This window comes from Haliaeetus leucocephalus, unplaced genomic scaffold (assembly GCF_000737465.1).
Source record: "Haliaeetus leucocephalus isolate CR32 unplaced genomic scaffold, Haliaeetus_leucocephalus-4.0 Scaffold240, whole genome shotgun sequence".
In the NCBI taxonomy this organism is placed as follows: domain Eukaryota; kingdom Metazoa; phylum Chordata; class Aves; order Accipitriformes; family Accipitridae; genus Haliaeetus; species Haliaeetus leucocephalus.
The window spans coordinates 9,368,046-9,393,309 of record NW_010972676.1 but is presented as its reverse complement, the minus strand read 5'-3'; the positions used below and the strand labels follow the sequence as shown (position 1 = coordinate 9,393,309).

Here is a 25,264-nt window from a genome sequence, read left to right as displayed (position 1 = left end):
TTGGATGTGTCGCTAGAGTTTTAACTTGTTAAAAACTGCTCTTCTTAAAACTGTCTTTTCCTGTCAATAATAACTGTATATGAACATATATGGCTGTTTCAGGGATTCTGGATCTGGTTTTGAGAAAAATTTTTGGGTTTCTGGTGGCCAGAGAACTAAATAGGCAATACAGTGAACTGTTTCTAGTAACCTGATGCCTACTTGCCAAGCACTTAGCCTGAGTACAAGAACCATTTGATGTGTTTTATAGATAATTGTGTTGGGTCTTTTTCACATCAGCAGTTATTACTGTTCTTCAATGGCTGTTAGCCCAGCTGGACAGATGGGCAGAAGCATTACAGCCAGCCCCCCCGCCGCCAACTGCATTCCCCACTGCAGAACTCTCCATCTGAAGTACTAGCCACATGCTGCCCACCAGAGGACAGTGTTCCTCAGTGCATTGGTACTGATGGCAAGTATTGCTGGAGCATGTGCCCTGTAGCGTTTCACTGGAATAGTTCTACTACAAAAGATGTATTTTGTGAGTGCAATAAATAATAACCAAGAACAGGGGAGAGCAGTCAGTTAATGCAGCTCCTACTCTTATGAGTGACTGCTCAAGGCCCTGCTTTTGGTTTAAATGAACCCCAGTTATAGTTTAGGTTCTATAGCAGGTAGAAGTTGCAAAAGCTACTGCGTGGTGTGAGACACACATTTTATTTCATTTATTTTTATTCTTATTTTTAAATTATTTAATTTTTAAAATTATTTTATTCTGCTGCTTTGCAAGGATAGATCTGTATTAAGAAAACATTTTCTTATTAAATAGCCATTAACACAGGCCTCCGAAGACATCCAGTGTTCGGCTGTGTCGTGTGCCAGACCGTTCAAAAGAGAATGTTCACAAGTTCTTAACAGTGGGAATGTTAGCACTCCTTTGGCATCTCACCTGTGTTAGCAACATCCTGCTGCCACGAGGGATTTTTAGTTTTATTTAACCGCTGTAGGTTACAGCTCTTGGGGCTGCTCCAGGTCCTTCAAACCAGCACACTGCCCCCAGGATCAGGGGAGTGGGCTGTTGGCTGAATGGTGACTGTTGGTCTGAATCCCTTGGGCTACGGCTGTGCATATGGTAAAATCAGCACAATTTGCAGGCTGGATTCTTGTGTACGGGTGTGTGTTACAGTTTCTTTAGATTTAGTCTGTAGGTGTAAGTTTAACAGCATTAAGTATTATTGATAAAATGCTAGTGTTTAATTACAGGGATTTAACGTCCTACAGATGGTCTATTTGCTAAATTAGGGTGAGGTTCTCTTTTTCTGTTTTATGCTATCTGGTATCTGAATTTATGTGATTACTTCAGGCACACTGGAAGTATGTTTGCTGTTAAGATGGAATTAGTACTCTGAAAATACAGTGTAGCATTTTCTGTGAAAGCAAACATTCAATAGTAAATTTAAAAGTGACACTGAAACAACACTGATTTGTATACCCATGACATCTGTGTCCCTGCATCCAAGAACTTACAGCTTTAACAGTAAGCTGTAGACAGGTGGATTTTTGGTGCTTGTGCAACTACTGCCTCTAAGTGCCCATCAAACACGGTGTGGCTGCCGTGGGGGAAGGGGCTCTTGGGAGAGTGTGCTGCTGGTGTCTGTCTCCACAAGATGGCACCAAGGGATAGAAAGATACTGGACAGGTCGGTCTTGGAAACACCTGAAAGTGATTTTGCCCCCTCAGTTTATTATGAGGCTGTCACAGGAAAATTATGAGGCGATCGAACATAAAATACTCTTTATGACACATTTAGTCTGTGATTTACAAGACATCAATAGAGCAAACCTCAGAGAGGGTGGAATGTGGTGAAACGCATTTCAGTATGCAAAATATTTAAAATCTTTTCTCTATGGCATGCATCTGCCATATGCTGGCAGAACCATATGCTTACTGCAAATAAATGTTATTTATAGTGTTGCAAGAAATTGGTATAAAAAGTTACTGGATTGGATTCATGTTTAATTGAAATAATGCATTACTGATTCTCACCAGTGCTGAACTTAAGCTTTTAAAAATTAATCATTCTATCACAAAATGTTTCTGACTTCAAGCCAATGTAGCAGTAAGTTGATAACCTTTCCTGTGCCTGCATGCAGTGTGTAAAGCAGCCAGCCAGGGATCTTTTGTTCTCCAGTATCAACCAGTAAATACCTAACTTGTACCTGTGTTTTGGTTTTCCTAAATTTCTGTTTTCACTTGTTTCTGTCAAGCTATCCACTCGCAAAAATAAATAAATTTATGTCTTTGAGATAAAAAATACATACATGCAATCACAGCGTGGTGTCAAGAGGGACGTGAAGTAATGCTCAGTGAGCTAAGGAAATGGGAAATTCTTCAGATACTGTTTTTTCCTACTTGTTTAAACAATATTGATGGATACCAAACAAAGTATCTGCCATGTACTGAACATGGGTGTTGGGTACGTTAAGTAGTAAAGCAAAACTACAAAGTTTAGTACAGTAGATACTCAAAATGTCACCAACAAATGGAGTAAAGTAAAATACAGTTTAAAAAAGCAAAATAAGATATATGAGTAAAAAGCATTGTCCATGAAGCTTTGGTATGAATCTTACCGTACTGGAATCAAAATAATTTAAAATGTGTTTTATTTTAAAGACTAATTAACAGTTTTGTTTTTAAATACAATCTGAATTCTTCTGATGACCTACTTTAAAGAATGAACTTAGATATGATTTCAAAGTTGAGACCAAGTGTCTTAGTGTTAACAACTGTTGTACATACAATTTCACCATGTTTGAACAAATTTAAATTCTATCTATACTGTACAGACTTTACATTTAATACCATAGGTACAATGTTGTATTATTAGCTTGCTAGAATGTCTTGAGATCTTGTGAATGCTAGAAACTGCAGGGAATACTTTGCCTGCAGCTCAGATTGTCTTTGGTAGCAAAGACAGATGATTGCAAGAGACAAATCCATTGGAAAGGAGGCTTTATTGATTACAGTGATCAAGAAATTGCCTAGACATACTCTCAGAGAAACAACTAGTTGTATATAGGTACAGGTCTATCTGCCATACCTAGTAATTATTTGTCTAGATCTTGTCCATATGAATTATACAGTAATATGGTACAATTAGTAGAAAACTTAGCAGCATTGTAATTACTTTCATGTATGAAGGTCTTCTGATGACATCTGTTCTGTATATTTTGACTGCAGCTTGCATCTGGTACAGAATTTTTTTTTTTTCCTTAGTACCATGCTTAGTGTGGATTTTGGGCTGTGGTAACCTCTGTTTTCTTAAGAGATCTGTGGGGTTTATTTCTAATTTTCATAGATCATAAGCACATCACAAAGACTGACCAATTCAGGGAGTGTTCTGATTGGGAGTCCATATAACCCAGCTCCAACAATGGTCACCCAGACACACATAACAGAAGCTTCTGGCTGGGTCCCGGGGTAAGATTTTTGTTTTATTTAAAGATGTTTGAGGATCTGTGCTGATGTTTTCCTTTATTTATACTGATGTTTCTGTATGTTGGCTTATGGCTTCTAGTTCTTGCACAACTAAAAGGAGTATGCTCTTTAGCCTATTATGCACTTTCGATGTCTGGAGCATGTGAATGCAGAATTACAAGCACCAGTCACTTCACTGTCTGTTTCTTTGTGAAAATGGAAAGTCACAAATTTGTGAGTCCTGTTAAAAGAAGCCTTTATTTTTTTCGTAAGTTCATGGGATATCCAAGTAGCTTTGCTGTTGAGCATATCAGCAGGTGCCAACAGGAGGAGAGACTGTCAAAAACACTTCCAAGAGGCATTTAAGAATAAAGCTCTTAATGAAAAATTTGGAATGTAATCAATGTTGTATTTTTATTACTATTTTACAGTAGAAACAGGTTTTCTTGGGGTTCTGAGGTACTCCAAAGTAACATGACTATCTTCATCTCTTCTAAGGAAATCTGGTCTTTACAGTATTTCATGATTTTATTTTTTTTTAATTTTTTTTTTTAATCCCCATACTGCTGAATTTATCTGTCTCAAGACAGATGTAGTGCTTTGCCTCTGAAAATTAAAAAGTAATTTTTTTCTGTATCTGGGTTAATTTTTTCTAAACAGGTGGTGGAAGTCAGTAGTACCTTTCCAGCTTTAGAGGTGGGAAAATGGAGCATCTAGGACATGGCAGAAATGACAGTATAGTGTTTGTTTGTGCCTTGACTTTCTTCTTTCTATGCTGTAAGCAAGGACTGTCAGAGGCTTGCACTTCCCAGTCGCTATATTCTTACCATAGAGTCAAAAAACTGCATGCCCAGCTGAGCAGTTTTTAAGCTTGATTTTTTTTCTGAGTATCTGTTTATCTCCTCAAAATACCTTTTGAATCCACTTAGTTCTGATTTGAAAAAGGAGTTGTCAAAGATTACTTTGTTTCTGCAAATTTTGTGAAATGTGGAGGCCAGGCTGAAGTTCTTTCAGTACCCAGAGGAGGGAAAAGCTATAGTGTCTGTTCACAGCTTGCTAAACCGAAGAATCAATGCCCATTAGCTTTCTTAAGCTTCATCCAAACGCAATTGATGGAGATTCCCAGAGAGAAGCACCATCCTTCTGTTTGTATACAGTCAAAATCTAGACACAGTATTTCTACTGAGCCCAACTATTGTTTCACCGATAAAAAGGAGCAAGATGTTCGCCAGACTGACCAATCAATACTGATCCCTGCAGAAGTCCATACAACAGAGGTGAGGAAGGGTCTGTGGTATTGTGGAACCTAAGCGGTGAGCCCTTGCTGAAGATGGTTCCAGAGGATTGCAAGTCCAGACTCCTTGCTTTACCCGTTGTTTACTCCTCTTCACAGGTTTCAAATTGTTTCCAAAATCAAATGAGACAAGAGCGTATTCATTCTCAGGGCTCCATACAGCCTCTGGCAGCCTGGCTTACAGATCAGGGGACAGCTCTTCATTCCCTGCCGTTCCAGCCCCCTGCCCCAGCTCCGCTGCACTCGGACCCCCAGTTGCTCAGTGTGAGCGGTTAAGCACCATGGACAGGGATTGCCAAAGACAAAAATCCCGCTGTTGTTGCCGAGAAAGACGTCTGCTGATGGGTTCTGGATCGCACAACCAAATACACACAGGCTTTCACGGCACATACCTTCAAGTCCATCATTTTTGTTCAGCTCCCTTCATAATGCTGTCAGGTTTCTAGCTGCCTAAGTATGTGCTGTGAGACCTGGTTTTGAACCTGCAGGGTTAACAATGTGAAGTAATTTACCAATAGTTCTTGAGCAATGTGCATTGTATCAGCTGCAAGAATAAAAGACAAGTTTGGAATACAACTTCTGCAGTCCGCTTGCTGTAGCTAATAAACAGTATGATAAGGAAACCGGCAATGAATTTTGCATAGGAGTAGCAGTTGCCAATCATGTCAGCTACTTCTTCAGAGTATCTCTCTTCAGCTCTGTATGCATCAGCTCTAACGTGAACATGTTTAGTGTTTTACCTTGTTTTTTGTTTAAAGGTACCAAAACAATCAATGTCCTGAAAATATAGGATGTGCTGTTTAAAGGCATTTTTCTTCCACGTGGAGGAATTTTAAATAGGAAGGTTCAAAGGAGCCCAGCTTCTCCTTTTTGATGGGATTTGGTTATGTAGCTCATGTCAGTACTTCCTATAGTTCCAAATGAAGTGAATTCCCTAAAATCATATGGGCAAAGTGTGGTAAAATTGGGAACAGAACTTGCCTGGCACTGAGCTCAGACCATGCCCAAAGTCCTAGCCACCTTCTCTCAAATTCTGTCAAGCTGTGTGTGTGCCATTTTCCCCTTGCAGTATACAGGTAACAGCAAACATCAGTACCCAGCTAGGCCACAAATACGTTGATTTTGTTGGTCTAAGTGTATAATGTTATTTTCATCTAAGTTTGAATTGTCTTTTCTTAGGGACAGAAAGCGGACTCGAGAATTCATAGAATCAGATTTTTCAGAAAGGTGAGTATTACTGAACATGTATTTTATGTATACAGTCATACCTGGTTTACTTCTTCAGATCTGCCCTTCAGAGGGATGGGTGTCCAGTTCCCACTTTAAGCAGTTTTCACTCCTCCATATGAAAGCAGGTTTCACTCCTCCATGCTGTGTGTTATTTGTTCCTCATAGTTAGTTCTAACGCATTACTCCTTGCTTTATCACTTCCTGATAAATACATTTGCTGTTACAGATGATACTGGGAGTTGTGAAAAACAAACACAACACATCTTCAGAAACAGGACTGTTCTAGTTTTCAGTGTGACAAATACTTGTAAACAGATGATCTTTTCCTTTGCTTCCAAAACTTCTTTGAATGCATTCAGGGTGGTGTTATTTGTTTACCTACTGGGGGTTTCTCACATTGAATAACTGCGTAGGGATTAGGAGTGTTGGGTTTTTTTAAATATTCTGGTATTCCTTTCCATTCTTCCTTTACTTCTGTCCTTCTTTCCAGTGTTCTGTTTTCTTAAATACAAAATTTCTTAAATGCAAAATTTCTTAAATGCAAAATTTTGAAAAGCATTCTTTTAATGTTTTCCTTAGCTTGTTACTCTTGACAGAACTAGGCCTTTTTCTGTAAAATAATAGATCTCCCTGAAACATATTATCAAACCAACTTGTAAAACTGTAATTAAAAAAACAAAACAAACACACCACCACAGCTGAGCTTTTTAAAGGCTTCTATTGAAATACGCATCCAAATCTAGTTTGTGTGATAAAACCAATTGCTCCTGTTTTTTCCATTATCATTATCTAAGCTCTTGCTTTTCAGGAGGAAGAAAGTGAATGGAAAATAACCCTGACAGTTGCCAGTTATTAATTTGGCACCATAAAACCTAATGAATATGTACTTACTCTCCACAAAAGAGATTCTTGTATCTCAGTCTTAACTATGATGGCACAGATATTAAACTTTGGTCATTAGGAGAATTAAGGTATCTTCTGCTGTATTGTAAATAGGGATGTCTGAGCCTTTCTATTTTAAGCACAAACACGAGGGTTCCTGTAAATCTGGCTTCCAGGCACATAAACACCCCGTGAGGTTTTCCCCCTTTTTTGGTTGCTTTTGTAAAACTATCTGGAGATGAATTACAAATCCAGTTTTTTAAGCATCTGCCCAGTAGCATGTGTTCAAATACTATCAGTGTAGAAATCACTGGGAAAGGGGAAAGGGCTCCAGTGTACTTTTTTTGCCAACTTGTAAGAAGCGAGAATCTGATTCAAAAAAGCTGAACAGTTTTATTTTTCTTTTAGGTAGTACATAATGTCAAGAGTTCTGATTCCTGTTGCAAAAGGTAGACCTTTTGCTGTGTAGCAAAGTAGCTTGTTACCATTCAATGTATTAATTACTTTTCTCCTTCCAGTAAGAGAAGCAAAAAAGGAGATAAAAATGGGAAGGGTCTGAGGCATTTTTCAATGAAAGTATGTGAAAAAGTTCAACGTAAAGGAACAACTTCATACAATGAAGTTGCTGATGAGCTGGTATCAGAATTCACAAATTCTAACAGCCACCTAGCTACAGATTCGGTAAGCAAATATGTGTTGAAATTTGTTATACCATTACAAAATTGTCTGGTTTATCATGGAATTCTGTCCCTGGACTGTCCTGCCACACTCCATACTTTCCTTCACTTAACTACTTCCCAAATATAAAGAATTAACCTCTGAAAATTAAAAATATAGAATTAAAATGAAGAATTGAACTCACACTAAATTATAAACAAAATAGAGAAGTCTGCCAGAAGAATTCTCTTTAAAAAAAGGCTACTCTTGTACACACCGTATGTGGTCTTGCCAGGCTTTTCAACTGTAACAGACTTGCCGTGATTGGAATCTGCTGCACAGAGGCTTCAAGCAGGCCTGAAGCTTCCATGTGCAAACAAACATGCTCATGTGGTATCCAGGGAGTAGCACAGATGAAGGCATCATCTTTTAATACCACTCTGACTTAAACTGCCATTTTGCCTTTTTATTTTCTACATATCTATGAAGGATGTGTTCAATCTTTTTCTCCTTTTTGAATTCTTGTAATTAATGCTGCATTGTTTTCTTAGCAGGCTTATGATCAGAAAAATATTAGACGGAGAGTTTACGATGCCCTTAATGTCCTGATGGCAATGAACATAATTTCAAAGGAGAAGAAGGAAATCAGATGGATTGGCCTTCCTACAAACTCAGCTCAGGAATGTCAGAATCTAGAGGTAAGGTGAGGTAGATGGGAAATTCTATATAGTTCACAGGTTGTGATAACAGATCTGCTCTACTTTAGAAGAGGGGTTTTTTTCTCAATTTGAACCAGACTGGGTTTGATTCTTGCCCACTATGAAAATAGAACTTTTGATACTTGAAGACTGAAAGGACACATTTATGTACGCTTAGTTCAGTTTTATTTAGTATACATGACATGAAGTTTAAAAAACCCAAACTTGTTTACCTTACAAAAATGGACATTGATTAAATCAGGGATTACTTTTAAGATCAAAGTCTGTAGTAGCCTGAGTTAACCAGAAGAAAGTCAAAAGAATTTATAGTGCAGTTATGCTTACAAAATGGTATACAATTGAAAGGAGATGAATTTTCTATTAATGTCTGTATTTGGAAATGCCATTCAAAGGAAATTAAATTGAAAAATAATTCTTGCTAGGATGTCAAATACTAGCTATGAACTGGCAGGGAAAAAAAAGAAGTTTTATGTCTTGGTTTTTTCCATTATTTTTCCAGCAGGCTAGGAGTTACTGTGTTTTTGCAGGGATGCCAGAACTTACATGCACAAATGTTGCTTGTCCGTCAGGCCAAATGCTCTATAAATAAAAAGCACAAGTTACTGTACTTACTAGAGAGTGCTGTAATAACTATCTGTAAATACACCTTAATATGTATTGTATTTGTGATACTTGTGACACTAAATATCTTAAAAGCCAGGTGGGGTCCCTCTCTAGTACAGAACAATTTATTTTGTGCGGGTTCATTTACATCAGTTGTCTTTCTAGATGTGGTAGGAAAAAAGCTTTTACTATCCTTGTCCATTACAGCAACTTGGAAAATACATCCCCCCAAGGAGTATGCATATGCTCAATCATTATACTCCAGGATTCTCTTTTTTTTTTTTTTTTTTTTTAATCATGGATAAATCTACATTTTACATGCATTCACCTGAATGCGTTATCTTCAGCATAGGTTATTGTTACAAATGCGGAACTTGAATTTCATTGTGTCACCTACAATGATTGTATGCTATTTGCTGTTTCAGGCTCTAATTACATATGCACAAAATGGAAGCCAGGCATATTTTCTTAAAATGTTGCTTCCTGTGACATAATAGAAAAGAACAGAAAATAAAGCTGCATTTTCACGGTGTGAAAATCAGAATTAATTTTGCTTTTAAAGCTGTATAAACAGCCAACTCTTCTTACAGTGTAATTCCATAATAAGATTACCAGTACAAAAATGAGAAAGCAGTACAAAAAAAGCTTGTTATATAGAAACCGTGTCTAAATACTATCTGTATAGTTTATTGGTTTTAAGAGTTACATATTTGTCCCAGAAAAGAAAGTAATCTACTGTGCTCTGAAGGAAGCATTTAAAACATTAAAGTCTGTGTGGGGGGAACCACCACAAAGCAACACTGTAAATAAAATAGGGGGGTTTAGTGCAGCTAAGTTTTAAAAGACTGCATTATTTAGTTTCAGTGGTTGAATGAAAAGGTAATTTAAGGTTTTAGTATTTTGGGGAGCAGTAATACAGTGCTGGCACCAACAGGATGATGAGGAAAAATACCTTTTAAACATGATGACTGCTGTCCAATTCTTTAGTGTTCCCCCAGAACACTATTTAAAATACTGTTGGTTGTATCTGCAGTGTCAGTAGGCATCCAGTACTATCGCTGTCCCAAACACTGCATACTTAGGTTGAGGATAGCTTTGCCCCATTAACTGGCATTAAGAAAACTGTTGCAAGAAATGGATTCTGTGCTCACGTAGAAAAGGTTACCTCTACCCCCTTTTTGTTGCTGAAATCTTGTTAGTTTAATCAAGTCTCAAATGAGCGGTCCAAACAAAAAGTGGAGATCACTGGAAAGATGCAGGTGATGATCCTGAGCCCAGTCTCCACACATTTATGTCTAGCAGCTTGCAGCTAGAACAGTGGAAGGGACATGCACAATTCCAAAAAAGTGGAAGGCAGGAGGGGAAGAAAAAAAAAACAAACCCAAAGCACCCTCTCAAGCAAACGTTTAGTTTGGTGCTCATCGGTGCTCAGTGCATAGTACAGAAGAGGAGGAATGGGTGGGGAAATAATACGGTCTCTTGTAATAATTGATTCTTTACTGAAGTTAAAATTGTTGACAAAGAAAGAAATTACAGTTTGTCAGACCTGTTTTATGGAGAAACTCATGTGACAATGCGATAAGTCTGAAAAAGAAGAAAATACATGGCAAACAGGTAGGGCTGAAAAGACTTGTGCAAAATTTACTTACCATGCCATGGAATTCTCCACCATTTACAAAGAAAGTATGGATTTTTGTAATGGTGCTAGCACACTGGTATAGCTCTAAAGCCTGTTTAGTTTGGCAAAATGGAACAGACAAGATAACAAAGTAATTATCTTGATGCATTTACATTTGTATTTTAAGATAGAAAAACAGAAGCGGATTGAAAGGATAAAACAGAAGCGAGCCCAACTACAAGAACTGCTGCTGCAGGTATATTTAATTATTTTTTCTATAAATGAAATTATCCGATTTTAGCAATTATCAAATTGCTGGATTTATTTAGCAGCTATGATATACTAGGGAGAAAAGCTTCACACTTGTGACCTTTCTGGATTCTAGTAGGGGGACCTCTTACCCTCACTTTCTGGTTCATTTTTACCTATTGTAAAACAGCGTGCTGCATCTGCATGCCACAAGCTTTTGTAAGTGTTCTGCTGAAGCTTGTCAACATTAGTGGGAATGGAAACAACTCACAAGTCCCCTTGGCTGACTCCAAGCCCCCCCCAGCGTTACCTTCTCTGAGTAGTTCTTACTGGAAAATTTCTCTGATTCTAAGCTATGATATTTACAACTGGACTTGTGTAAATATGTACAGAGTTGTTTTGGGGGAGATAGACATTTCTGGATCCTAACCAATGGAAGGCTGGCAAATCCAGCTCTTTTACATTCCGAGGTGCACCTTTGAGATGACTTGAGTTCTGGCTTTGATTGCAGAAGTACATTTCAAACCCGTCTTTGCTTATAAAGGAACATTTTATAAAATACATTTATCAGCATTCTTAAGTGGTTTGGTCTGTGCAGACTTTCAGTAATTTAAATGTAATCAAACTTTTTTATGAGGTTACAGACAATAAGGCTGTATTTTTTTTGTGGTCTAACTATAGTGATACAATTTTCATGTAATTAGATATGCACAGAAACTTTTAAATATCTGATGCTTCTCCTTTTCTTATCACCAAAACCTGTTTCTCTACTTAGGGCACAATTCTGATTCTATCTATCTAACCTAATAAATTAGCAGCTTCTCTAAGAGTAACATGAAATTAACCCGGTGAAAATAAGGCAACTCAGGCCTTCTTAACTATTAGTCTGGAAATGACAGAGTTGCACTCCCTTACTATCTACAACTGTCATTATTTCCTTGATTATGTTCATTGTCAAATGGTTTATCAGTCCTTTGGGATTCTGTCTACCCATCTTCACCTTGAGTGGAATAAGTAGTGCCTCAAAGTGGGTACGTACAGACTTCCAATCCCTCAAATAACATTTCCTAAACCCACACATTTTCATACATATGCAGTCAGATACAAGAATTCAGGAGAGAGCAAGTGGTGTCACGAATGGCACCTGTTTAAAAACATTCAGAGGAGAATTTCAACACTCACTCTTTGAGAGAGAAAAGGGGGTGATGGATGAGAAGGGGAAGAGAATATGGATCATGGGAAGGGGGGGAATGCTGTAATTTCTGTTAACTTTTGCTTCAGTGTAACTAGCTCCCAGTTTGAGGTAATTATGCATGTAAAATAACAGAGAAGACCTCTGACTCCAGTGCCTTTTCAAAAGAAATGGGGAACCATTCTCCCCCAAGCTTTATTGTTCCTTTCTTGTTTCTGCTCCAGGGATTGTGAGGGGGGCATAGCCATTAGGATATGTGCGAAAAATTTGTGTTTAACTTCTGTTCCTGGTGAGCTTCACTAGTGCAAAGAGGAAGTCAGGCCGCTTACTTTTTGGCAGAAAATTACTGGAAGTATTGAGAGTTGGTAAATAAGAGCTAGGAAGTTACACTTCCTGGAAACACTGATGTCTTCTCTTTCATGGCCAGTGATCGTTTTTTCTTTCTTTCTTTCTTCAGCAAATAGCATTCAAAAACTTGGTACAAAGAAATCAGCAAAATGAACAACAAAATCAAGGCCCTCCAGCTTTGAACTCAACAATACAGCTGCCTTTCTTAATAGTCAACACTAGCAAAAGAACAGTTATAGACTGCAGCATATCAAGCGATAAGTGAGTGTTTGTGGAATCAATTTTTAGAATTTTATTTTCTTTGTGGACTGGAATTTTTCTTTGAACAAATGAGAGAAATTTTTCTAGTTTACTAAAAGTAATTATGTATTTAAATTTGCTACTGTCACTTCAGGGGGGTGTTTTGTTTTGTTTTTAATATTTAATACAACTGCAGCAGTAATAGGAATAAGTTTATCAACGTTGATTTACAACCACTAGTTAAAACAGGCTGACTTTCACTGTTGTAAAAGGCACTTCAGACTGACGTTTCGAAGAGCATTCACTGCACAGGAGAAATAACTGAATGAAATTATATACTAGGACAGCACTAGATTTTAATGAAGCCATGTGGTAGTGCTTCTGAATTCTTATTCCTAATACACCATAGATGTATTTAGTCAGAAACACAAGGTGATCCATGTAACATAAGTAACATCCTAGAGGTAATAACAACAACTTTGGAAGTGACTTTGAATAGCAAAAAGGTTGCACCTAGCTCTTTGAAGGAAAAAAGGGAAGGAAATTACATAGAAATCTGAAATACTGTCTTTGTAAGCAAACTGTTATAGTTGCACTCTTAGTATAATCTGGAAATCTTCCACATACGTACTTAGGGGTGCTTATGCTCTTCATCCTGTGAAAATATGGCTGAAAGTATGAGGTACTGTTAACTGTTTATTGGATCACAACTAGTTTATTAGCTGAAAATAGCTGGCTTTGCTTTAATAGTGTAGGTTACAGATTTCACTCTGTGGTATACAAATCCCATATTGAACTTCAAGTCAATTAACATAAAGCAAAAATAGACAGTCTCTAGTAACCTAAACACCAACATGCAAAAAAGCAGTACTATTAAAAGTTGAATTTTTGTAGAAAATTGGACTTGGAAGTGCAATGCATTCTGTGACAAAATTTTTGGAATACTCCCATCAGCACTGCAGTTCAGCAAGTTGGGAATTTTAGGATCAATATTGGTTTAGCTTAACTATACCCTTATTTTATAGGCATACTATAGAGTTCTTACTGCACTTTTAAACAGTGCTGTATATTTAGGTTTGAAGTCATTACAAAGTTGAATGATTTCATACTGAAACTTCAGACTACTGCTTTGAAGTTGTTGGACATTGAACTGGCATTGGGATCTAGAGAAGTGTAACATGCTTCTACAATCTCAAACTGTAAGAAAACACTACTCCTTGAAATGAGCACACCAAATTTATTTAATGTTGATATTTCAAGTTTATATAACCCAGCTTCAATATTACTGTCAACTGGAGATCATTAGGTGTACAACAATTAACCCAAACTAAACAAGGTTTCCACTGTGGTTATTATTTGTGCAACTGATTAGTGGCAGTGCCAGTATATAAATAAACAGTGCCAGAAACTGCTAGTGTTTAAACCACTGTTACAGTGATCTGCTAAATAAGGCAGTTGGTGAAAGTGGTGACTCAGTTTGGAGAATTCAAATTCTGTAGTTTATTGGAGAGCATTTGCGCTGCCTAACCCCATTACTGGTCAACTTGAGTGCTTGCCCTTCACTTGGTTTCAACCTCAGTTACTAACCCACTGTTGTATGGGCTTCCATTTTCCTTTCTTCTCCCAAATAACATTTATAAAAAGCATTGGTTGGTCAGTATTTATGATGCAGCAGGTGATGTTAGAAAGTCCAATGAACAGATAAGCTCACAACATTAGCTATAAAAATTGTATTTACAGAGGATCTTCCAAAAGAAAATAATTGCTTGGAAAGATGGTACATATAGGGGGGATTTAGCATCATGAGGTTTGTGTCTTCTAAGTTTTTTCCTATGCAAGAACAGGCTTTATCTAGCCAAAACAGAATGAAATTTCTCACATATAAAACAAAGAGGTCATTGGGCAAGTTTTGTTAAGAGTGTGAGAAGGCAGACGGGTGCCCAGCAGCATAGTGGGAGTGACATTTCTGAAGTTGGAGTAAAGAAAAACAGAGTCTTCAGATAAAAAGGAAAAAGTTAAATATTACATTGAAAAGATCAGGCACCTGAACAGGAAAATGTATCTCGTGTAAATGGTGCTTCTATATAAATGCTGTAGGTCTTAGGAAAAAAGAAAAAAAAGGAACCAGAATACTTAAACAAGCATTCAGACACAATAGATGTATCAGAAACTTGGAAAATTAGAACACCTCTATTCTAATAGGAAATGCAGCTGCTTATTAAAGTTAAGAGACATTAAGAGAAGATACCAGGTGACAGGTTTTAGACAAAAAGGATGTAAGTGTTTTTGTAACAGTTAGTCTATGCAAACCATAGCATTTGATGTTGTTCATGCCAAAAGTTTATATAAGTTGAAAAACGGGTCATGTCAAGTCCCTGAAATAAAAACCCTCAGATAGATAGCTATTAATGGCAAAGGTAGAAGTGTAGGGACTTCCTGTGTCAGAGGCTGCAGGTTGCTAGAAACTATGCTGGAGAAATGCTCCTGTAAGTTTCTTTGTCTGGAAACTTGCAGGGGAGGAAAAAGGAGTTATGCTCCTTTCTAGCATCCAGTATTTGACCACAACATATGGGAGGAGAAATACAGAGCTATCAATAAATACAGCCTTTAATCCTGTACCATAAAAGCTGAATTCAGTTATTATTTAGTTAAGTACACAGCTTGCTGGTAGTAACTTGGTATGACACTGGTCTCCCATCCCCTATTTGTGTAAACATAGTTATGTGACTTTAGCTGCACCAGTCTAGGTAGCAGGAATGTAATTGTACCATTTAAAGGTATAGTGACACATCTTATTTTCCCTTTTAATGTGGTTACGCTTAAATAAATAGAGATGCATAAAAAATAGGTTTTACAAGTAACACGAGTCACAAAAGAAAGGATACCTTTAACTGACAATTACATCTAGTACAAAGCATGTTGATTTCTAGATGAAAATTTTGTGTATAGGCACAAAAGATGTAACTTTTCCAAACTTACTGGATCAGGTATAAGTAAATGAGTATAAAAAAAACCTATCAAGAAAATCTGTATGTGACTCGAGCTTGGAGAGCTAAGGGAAGACGCAGCAGTGTGTTATCTTTTAAAGATCGTATCTCATGGATGGGCTGCTTTTCCAGGGATAAAGATTTTGTCAGCAGAAAATGAGGTACTGGGAACTAGCCTTATATTGTAATCCCTGGACCAGTGCTGTCCAGGCTTTTAATAGCCTGTGATCATAGCATAAGGCCAGTCTAGATGCCCCTGCTTTTCTTAAAGCTATATTAAGTTTATATGACTATTTCCACTTTTATATGCATGAAAAACATTTTGAGAGTCCTGCAGCAGAAATAGTAGGTTGTGAACACAGAGGACTCTGAACAGACTGCTTTGCTAGCTTCATCCAAATCCGTCCCAAAAAAGCAAAGTTATACCGAGGTAAAATAGGTCACTTCACAGGAGGAGTGTTGCACATTAGAACAGAAAGTGAAATGTAAAAGAAGCAAAACCAAAATAGTTATTCTGGTGACAGGGCTGCAGGTGACCTTTAAAAGTATTGGATTTGGTACAAGTGAAGGTTCATGTTTAGCAAGGCCTCCCCTTGTTCGCCTTTGAATCTGTCTAATGAGGTAGAAAATTTTAGACTTTTTTCCTGCAGTGGTGAAGTTACTTTAACTGAGAAAGTGCTATTTTAAACCCTGTAGGCATGCCAGTCACAGAGGTGAAAAAGCATTTGCTGCACTCTTTTTTCCTTAAGGACCCTTACAGATAATGAAGAATCTAGACACTTACCTCAGTGCATACCAGAAAAAAGGAAAAATAGGCAAAAAAAGCATAGCTGTACTCTTTTCAAAACCTTCTCACTTTGACTTTTTACACGCAGATTTGAATACCTCTTTAATTTCGATAACACTTTTGAGATTCATGATGACAGTGAGGTGCTGAAGAGAATGGGAATGTCCTTTGGGCTTGAGGCAGGCAAATGCTCAGCTGAGGACCTAAGAACTGCAAAATCCCTGGTGCCAAAAGCTTTAGAAGGCTACATCACAGGTAAGTTAGATGAGACTTTTAAATATTGTTCCTGATCAAATCCATAACATCAGTTAACTGAAGCAAATTTAATATTCACTTACATAGGTATGTAATGTTTGAAGTTATATGGGAGCTAGTACGGTTGGTACGTAAGTTGCTTTACAGTTAATTTTGGAAGGTTTATCATAGTTGTCCTGTAAACTTAATTCACACTGATTTAAGAATTCAAAAATTTTTGATTCACAAAGCTTAAAACTCAGCCCAATATTTTCTCAGGTTTCTGGAGGGATTTCATCTATAAAGGAAATGTTACCCAATGAACTACTGTATACAGACCTTCATTTTTGAGGAAAGGGGGAACAAAGCTATTGCCCTGACTTCTCTGCTAACTAGGCTTTGGACTTGTTTAAATTACAGTAGTATAAAACTGTGTCTTTCACACAGGGAAGTTGGAAACTTCAAACATTTTACTTAAATTTTTTTTTTTTTTTTTTTTTTTTTACACTTTCCTAAAGTTGATTCCCTTCTGTTTGGAACATTTAATCTTTATGTCAGGATCTTTTAAATGCACACTTTATATTAAAAATGCTATTTTGTTTTGATGAGAAAAATAGAGTTAAGTAGCCAGGAAGCTGAACATGTGTTTTTGTATTCTTGATTTTGCTATGTGAGAGAATTAAGAATGAAACAGTTTCTTAAAATTTGTCATGGTAAAACTCTGCTGGATATAAATTAGAATTCAGTTACATTCACTAAAATTAGTACATTTTAAATGGCTTTAACATTTCAAACTAAGATTTCATATTTTAATTTTGGTCAATTTTGAAATTACACACCAAGTCTTCATAAGGCTGCACTGGTGCCAAAAAGAGATGTTGAAAGTCATCTGGGTTTGTTCCTTGCAGGTTCATTCAACTATTATTTACCACATGATTTACCACCAATGTAAAAGACAGGAAAGGAGCAGAACCCACATCTTTTAATAGTGTTGCAGTCTTCAAGTTACTTAATTGCTCCCATGTATTGAAGAGCAAACTAAAATTTCTATTTCATTTTAAACCTGCACTAATTTATTTTCAGAGAATAGGGTTTCTTTACATTTACAAAAAACCCTGTGTCATTACACTATTTACTGAGTAAAACCAGCTTTTAAAGATTAAGCAATGAAACTACATGTCTTAACTAGTGATTAGTAGTCCATTTTAGTTTCTTTTGAAAAAAGATCAGTCACACCAATGTACTGCTGGTGGGGTTTTTTATTGAAAGCATTAAAGGCAAAACAACTGTGATGTTCCTGTGCAAGTGAGAAACAAATAGTACTCTGTTTCAAAGAAACCAAACAGAAAAAAACAGATTCTAAGATTGCATATTCTTAAAGAATGTTGTGATTAGGGTTATTTCCCTAGTAGCAGACCAGGAGCCAGAAACCTATCCAGATTTTTAATCATAAGAAATGTATTGATTTTATTTTTTACTCAGAATGCATTGAAGCAGGTAATGTACTCTTCAGACATGGGTTACATTCAGCTGTTTCAGCCTCTGGAAAAAATTAGTCCAGAAGTGTTGTTACTATGGTATGTACATTTAGTTTAAAGGTTTCTTCTGTCTGTTCTTGCTACTTAATTACACAACACAAATCTACAGTTAAGAGTATGAATTGCATAGTAGAGCTTTCTAATGGCAGTAACTGACAAATAAGGGGAACAGATTTACATGTTTTGCACAATACTTGAAAAGCCATCATTTGCCCGATTACATATTTTTGGTTAAGTACAACTTCCTTTAACCTTGGCAGTCTTTAGATATTGTTTATTACACTGCCAGTGTAGTGAAGTGGAAGGCTTATCACTGGTTTTTAGAATTCATCATTACTTCCATAGCTCTCACGATCACACCTTTAAGTACATTGGCTTCAGTCACTACTATACAAGAAAAGCAAATCAAGGTCTCATTTATTCACCAAGTAAGTTTATTACAACCAAGATTAAAAAGCTCTCCCACACTAGTTGACTCCATGAACTCAACTGCTGTAGAAACCAGTCCTGTTCTAATATGTCTAAGTAGGTAAGTCATTTCCCATACGATGTTAGTTTGACCTTAGCCTGGTCATCTTTTTTTCAGATAATTTCTAACTTACATGCACTAACAATAGTTTGTATTGTAATGCTTGCTAATAGGGCTGGAGAAACAGTTGGAAGAATCCAAGTCTTAACCAGTTCAATGAAAGAAATTCAAAATTAACAAAGAAAACTTGGACCATCCCAGCTTTAAAAAAAAAAAAAGAAGAAAAAGTAACTTATAGTTGCATTAAACATGCCAAATAATTTGCTTGGAACTGCTGAACTGATGTATGCATCAAAACCTTATTAGTGTATTTTTTTTTTTGCAGGAGGATCATGTGTTTTAGCCATTCTTTGAGTGCCCTAATTTGATAAAAGTAGTGTCTTGTAGGTTTTCTATAGGGTTTATGATGTTTTAGCAAAAAGTGTTGAGTATTTTTAATACGTATTTCAAATACTACATTGGTACGATCCTCAGGTGTCGTGACTAGCACTGAAATCAGCAGAACCTAGGGCATATTAACACCATAAAGTATTATGTATATCTTAAATGATGTTTGTAACACATTTTTCTGTTGCTTGATTGTCGTAATTGATGCAGACTTCTAAAACTGACATGATTTGACCTTACTTTTTCTTGTTTCCAAAGAGGGAGTAAGAGTAGAAGATACAGCAGCTTAACCATAACTTACAGTAAAAGTTAACATTAAAGTATTGCTTTAGCTAAGTCAGAAATCTAGAAAAAGTGATGGACATACAACAGACTGCACTACAACCACAGTATTTGCCAGCTTCATACCTATGGAAGGGGCAATGTTTTTTTCTAACAAACATGACACTTGCACCAGCTTAAGATGGCATCCCAGGGTCACAATCCTAAATACACACTGCTGCCCATTTCTTCATTTTGACACAGTTAATTTTCCTCTGCCCTCTTCATGAGCTTGTTCAGGGTACTAAACCAGAGGCTTTTTATCTGGCGGAGGAGTTTCTGACAATTTAGCATGTAGAAATATCTAGCTACAGGCTCAAACCAGAACAGTTCAAGTGTAAAGGAGGGAGTGAGATTGCTAGGTGAACAGAAACATGCCACTGATGGAGACGAGCATCAGCTCTTGTAGAACCATATCCAGAGTAACATCCTGTGCCTTTTAAGCCATGCATATACTACAGGCAGTTAACACAAAACCAAGTCCTGCCTTTGTCAGTTGAGTCCTCGCTGCTAAAAATGAGACTACAAATAAAAAAAGCAGGAAACAAAAATTCTGAGACACTAATGGTTGTGGTAACAACATCCCACTAAAGCAGTGGGCAGGGAAGGTGGTGCAGTTTAGGATCTCTAGATTACAACACTTTTATTCTTCCCTGCATGAAGAAGTGCTCTGCAATCTACCTGTGTAATAAGCCTTGGCTGCAAAATGGGCTGGAGTTGGAACTGAAGAGATAAGAGTAGCTACTGAATGAATGAGCTTGTTCAACTGTCAACAATAATCCTATGCAACACTTTTACTTTTGCATTAACTGCTAAAGGCTATCGAGGGTATTCCTTTAGAGACTTCTCATGTAAAGTACAAATTTCTACCAAGTATATCTCCTGCAAGATATGCCTAGTTCATAATCAGGATGACACTCTTATATTGAACTGTACCACATTGGGAAGTTTTTTCCAAGCTGCTTTCCCTGGTTCCTAAATGTAGCTGTTAGTAATTTATCAACTCTGCTAGAAATAGTAAGTCTTCTCATTGTAGGCAGACTTAGATTTTTTGACAGTCTTTTCCAGACAGGAAATGGCTTCTTAAATGCCCCTTCTTTCACACACTTCCTCTTTTCCCTGGCTTCTCAGAGCCCACTGGAAAATAGAATTTAGAAATACAAGGCAATGAAAGTACAAGGCAGGGATGTGCATCTATGAACCTTCTTTCAGCCCTCTGTGTAGAATCCGTATTTACCTTCACCTTGCTCTTCAAAAAGAAAAGCTAACTAGCTATTATCCCAAAATGTTAATAAAATGAAGATTACTAGTAGTGACTTGTTATTCCTCTGGAATATTAAGCATGTACACACAGGTACACCCCTTCAAAAGACCAGAAAACAACACTGTGATCCATCTCTAATCCACTTCATTAATCTAAATACAATGCAGTCATTCCAAATGGTTCAGTCTCCTCCTGCAAAGACAGGGGGAGACTGTCAGAACATGTTCTCTGTAAAAACGAACCTGCATTTAGGGTAATCTTAATTAAAGCCATCGAGCTATGTCCATATTCCACTCTTCAGATCTATTCCATCCTCACAGATTGCCCTAAAGCTGCAACTTGTTGTCTTCTGTCATGTTCCAAAGACTCTGCTGGCAGGAACATCAACCTTGCTAGCCCTGCTTTGTAACATGTCATTTAAATACCTTGCTGCTAACAAGTCTCCACAGCACAAAACAAGGCAGTCTGTGGCTCCCAATGGATGATGAACCAATTTATGTGGCTGTGACAACCTGCTTAAAACAGTCCCCGTGCTAGGCAGTACACTGTCAAATCTCAAGGAGCCAAAGCTTAACAAGAACACAGAAGGACAAATGAGAAAGTGTATGTAACAAACACATTTAGTTATTCCTCTTATCTGCTTCTAGATAAAATATGAATAGTGCAATCCCATTTTACTGCTATCATGCTGTACAGAACAGAGGTTTCATTAGGCATAGAAAATAATAGTAAGGTCTGCCAACTCCTGGTTTAATGCCTCCAGCTCGAACCACACACAAGCACCACGAAAAAGAACTAGACAGTCCTGATGATAACTTTATTTTAACTTTGTGTTGAGATGGAATGTGGGTAGGTCAATAGAAACACCTTATCTAAGAAACAAATTAAAAACACACCCTACACCCCCCCCCCCAAAATTATCCCTTAAGTGTAATTGGGTCAATGGACTTGTTTTGTTGATTCTCTTGGCAGAAATGTGCATAACTGGAAACAACTGACAGGCATTACTTGTTAGGGGATCTGAAAACAAGTACTATGAGGGTCCCTCAGAGGGCTTTTAAGAAATTACCTTAAGGAATTCAGCATTATTGCAAGACCATTTTAATCCTCAAATTTCCTGTCCCTAGGGAGACATACACATCACACATGCAGTGTACGACAGGCGCTTTCTCATACTCTTGGCACAAGACCTTTTGCTGTGGTCTGCTCATGTCCGCAGCTGATTGCTGCCTCTATTCATTGTCAGAATGGGTTAGGGGGCTGTGTTACAGCCAGCTGTGAGACCACCAAAACGAAACTGCCTTTGGCTATCAGAACACACACAACTGAAATGCATACTGCCTTGGTGGCTTCACTGCAGTATCTCCAGTCCTGACAAGTACAGTTCCATTCGTACCTTCACCAAGCACAACAGCAAAGGCACTTAGAGCTGTTGGGGCATTTGATAGGATCAGTCTGTAGCAGGAGATTTCCACGAAGGACTCCAAAACTCTATTTCAGGTACCTGTGATTGATTGCATAGGCCTACTAGGCAGGGTCATCTGCAGTGTGAATTCTCTTCAGAGGGAAAAGCTTCATAGAAATAACCACAGTTCTGAGTGAGGGAGTGCAAGGCTTGTGTGCATCCACAAACACTGGGGGGGGGGGGTGTATATACATAAATAAAAATATATAAAATTTAATCTTGAGTAAACAGGACACATTTACAGTATAAAATCAACTCAAGCTACTGGTACCTTCACTTCTAAACTAAGGAATCCCAACTGCAAAGAGAATGCAAAGTTTAAGATTGTAAAAGGAAGAAAAAATTTAAGTAACTATCATAAATACAATTATCCTTTCTTCTAGATATGTCTGCAGGATTTTCATGGATAAACCAAGGGTTACTTTCAAGTTCAGCACAAGCAGTTTCACATTTAGAGGTAGCAGGAGGTACTTCTGATGCTAAATCAAGGTAAATAAAATAATTTTTTATTCAAGGATAGCAATACATGCTTGTAGTACTATCAGTAACCTCACTATTTCATACCATTTACAGGCAGGAAATAAGATCTTTTCTATTATGGTTGATTTTTGATTGTGGAAAGGCTCCTATTCTGTCGTCTTGGTAATTGTATTTGAAAGGTCAATTCAACATGCTTTGAATTTTGAGCATACTAGTTATTTTGTATCCATGTTTCAAAAGAATACAAACACTTCCAAGCCCTAATAATAAGGATAGAGTTTTCCTGATTAACCTTAAATTCCTGTCTGGGCATGGACTAGAAATATGTAATTACACGTGGAAAAAAAGCCTGATAATACTTCTGAAGAATACAAGAGAATGTTTGGTGTCTAAATGCACTACTGCTTAAACTCTCTTGAAAGAGGTTTAGTCCACACAGTCTAATTATAATTTTAAATTAAAAAACAACAACAACAAAAAACCCAATCCAAAAAATACCTCAACAACCATACTTTGCTTGGAGGTTACCTGTAACTTAGAAAATGGAAAGAGGGATTATTCTGGGACAGGTTCTTCATAGCATTTAATAGCTTAATTCCATATTGGAAGCATTTCTGTGTATTGACAAAATTGTGATAGATTTAGTCTTTTCTAAGCTTTCTTTGGCTTGAGCAATTCTGCTAGTTGGTTATGGAAAAAAAAGCCATCCGGTAATCTTTTTTATGTGACTGTGCAGTATTTTAGCAGTTTTCATAACTATTAGGTGTGTTAAATGTAAAGCTTTTAGATTTTTCCTTGTTAGTAGCATTTCTTTAAGTAAGGAAAAGCAGAGGCCAAAAAGAAAGCTTAGAACTTCACGAGAAATGCTCTAAACTTCGACATTTCTGTTGTTTTGATAGTGAGAATCCAGGGTTGTGTTTGGATGCTGAAGTGGCCTTAGCAACTGGGCAGTTTCTTGCCCCTAGCAGTCAACAGTCCAGCAGTGCAACATCACGCCACTCTGAATCACGGGGAGAAACTCCATGCTCATTCAATGATGAAGATGAAGAGGATGAAGATGAGGATTCTTCCTCCCCAGAATAAGGACAGTAGAACACAGAATATACAAAATGCTGCTCATAAATATTCTTAATGGGAGCTCCTGCTTGGATTTTACTTAAAAGTTTCTTGCCTTGGTTTGCACTGTGTTCAGTGAAGCAAAATGGAAGCTTCAAACAAATTCATCCACAGCTGAAATTGAAAACTTTTTGTAACTGAACACGGAGTGACACACAGACACAGAGAAATTTGTTTTTTATCAACTATAACCAAGGAAAAGAACAAAGTCCCTGGAGATTTGGCGAAGTAAACATTGAGTTCATGTTTTCCGTTTTGGGACATTGTGTCTCAAGTCTCTGTCTTCCCCATATCTTTACCAGATGGAGAAGAAAACAGAGTCAGTCAACAAACACCAATTCGTGCATTGTCTTTTGGCTGTGCTACCTTTAGAAAAAGGGGGAAGAGAGAGCATGCGCAAATGCGCTAAAATAGCTATTTAAAACTATCTTATATGAAAATTGTTCTAGGGCAAAGGGGCTGTTAGAATGTTTGCTTTTTTCTGTTCAACTTGCTGTATAGAAGATTCTTAAAGTAATATAAATTGCAAGTGATTAAATGAATCTTGAAATAGTTTAAATCCATTTTAGATACTCTAAAAGTTAACAATAGTATGTCTGTTTTGAAAGGTTCGTACATTCATTTATACTGCAGACCTAATTTATTACAAATAAGTGATTATTCTTAGCCATTATTAAACCGTCAGGATAAAAACAGCAGTATTCTCTGCACCAGCTTTTTTCAAGGAAAAAAAGTTTAAAAATTGTATTTCTAGATTATAGTGTATCCAGTATTGCTTCTCCTTTACTGTTCTAACTTTATAACCCCTTTGATTTTATAGCATGTGTTGTTTTATTTTTTTTTTAAAAAAGGCCTTTATGTTAAGGAGCTCAGCCAGCATGTTTTCAAGGCAGTATATTCAAATTCAAGGTGGGCAGGTCACGTAACTTCTAAAGTCACAGGTTGAGGTTCTTAGGAAAAAAAAAAATAAAATTTCAACAATACATCATTTCATGTTTTGCATTCCAGTCATCTTGGATTACGATAGACTTTCTTAAAATGAACTTCTGTTGTACTCGCCTTGATACGCCTTAGAAAAATAGTAGTATCAAACCACTTTTTAAAATAATTTGGGGCTAAAATTACACAACATGAATCCCATCTGAACCATTAATCCACGTTCTATAGTTAACATCACATCCAATCATAAAGACCTTTTTAAAAAAAAAAACTTTGAATAACAGAGCAAAATACACTGTAGATATACCCTTCCGATGGTGTCCTAACATTCAGTATTTTAGCTAGTCTCGAAGTTAACTTTTTAATTAGGTAAATCCAGTTTAAAATAGTGTTACTTCTTTTTAGTTTTTATACTGTATGTAAATAGTTGACCTATTTCTAAGTACCCGTGTATTAGCTGTCAGCTCAAAGACGTTGGCTCTGTTGCTTAGTTACGAGATCAGGCAGCTTGTCATACTGTCACTTGCTTGAGCAATGGCAGCAAACTGTATCCCTTGACTGCTCTAGTACAGTGTGCAGTATGTCCACATCATCTTTTACAGACAAACCCGCACTCAATCCAACAAGATCCAAAAGCACCAAGCCTGAGCTAGTGAGATAAACTGAGGCTCCAGCTAAAAAGCTGCCGGCTGTTGTACAAGAGTTGGCACACAACTAGCTATGTACAGG

The 25,264-nt window shown here is 37.1% G+C and overlaps 1 protein-coding gene across 2 annotated transcripts in view; it reads left to right on the top strand.

The window, feature by feature from the left end:
- Positions 1 to 24,006, top strand: part of TFDP2 (transcription factor Dp-2 (E2F dimerization partner 2)) — a 44,355-nt gene extending 20,349 nt beyond the window's left edge. The window contains exons 4-12 of one of the 2 annotated variants that reach the window (XM_010568340.1): positions 3,338 to 3,459; positions 5,930 to 5,977; positions 7,381 to 7,543; positions 8,074 to 8,217; positions 10,647 to 10,715; positions 12,358 to 12,509; positions 16,351 to 16,517; positions 22,384 to 22,489; positions 23,380 to 24,006. In XM_010568340.1, the coding sequence (XP_010566642.1) occupies positions 3,338 to 3,459; positions 5,930 to 5,977; positions 7,381 to 7,543; positions 8,074 to 8,217; positions 10,647 to 10,715; positions 12,358 to 12,509; positions 16,351 to 16,517; positions 22,384 to 22,489; positions 23,380 to 23,563 (1,155 nt within the window). In that variant the 3' untranslated portion in view covers positions 23,564 to 24,006. Of the gene's footprint in view, positions 1 to 3,337; positions 3,460 to 5,929; positions 5,978 to 7,380; positions 7,544 to 8,070; positions 8,218 to 10,646; positions 10,716 to 12,357; positions 12,510 to 16,350; positions 16,518 to 22,383; positions 22,490 to 23,379 lie in introns of both variants that reach the window. The other variant, XM_010568339.1, reaches the window with a different exon arrangement.
- Positions 24,007 to 25,264: the final 1,258 nt, after the last annotated feature.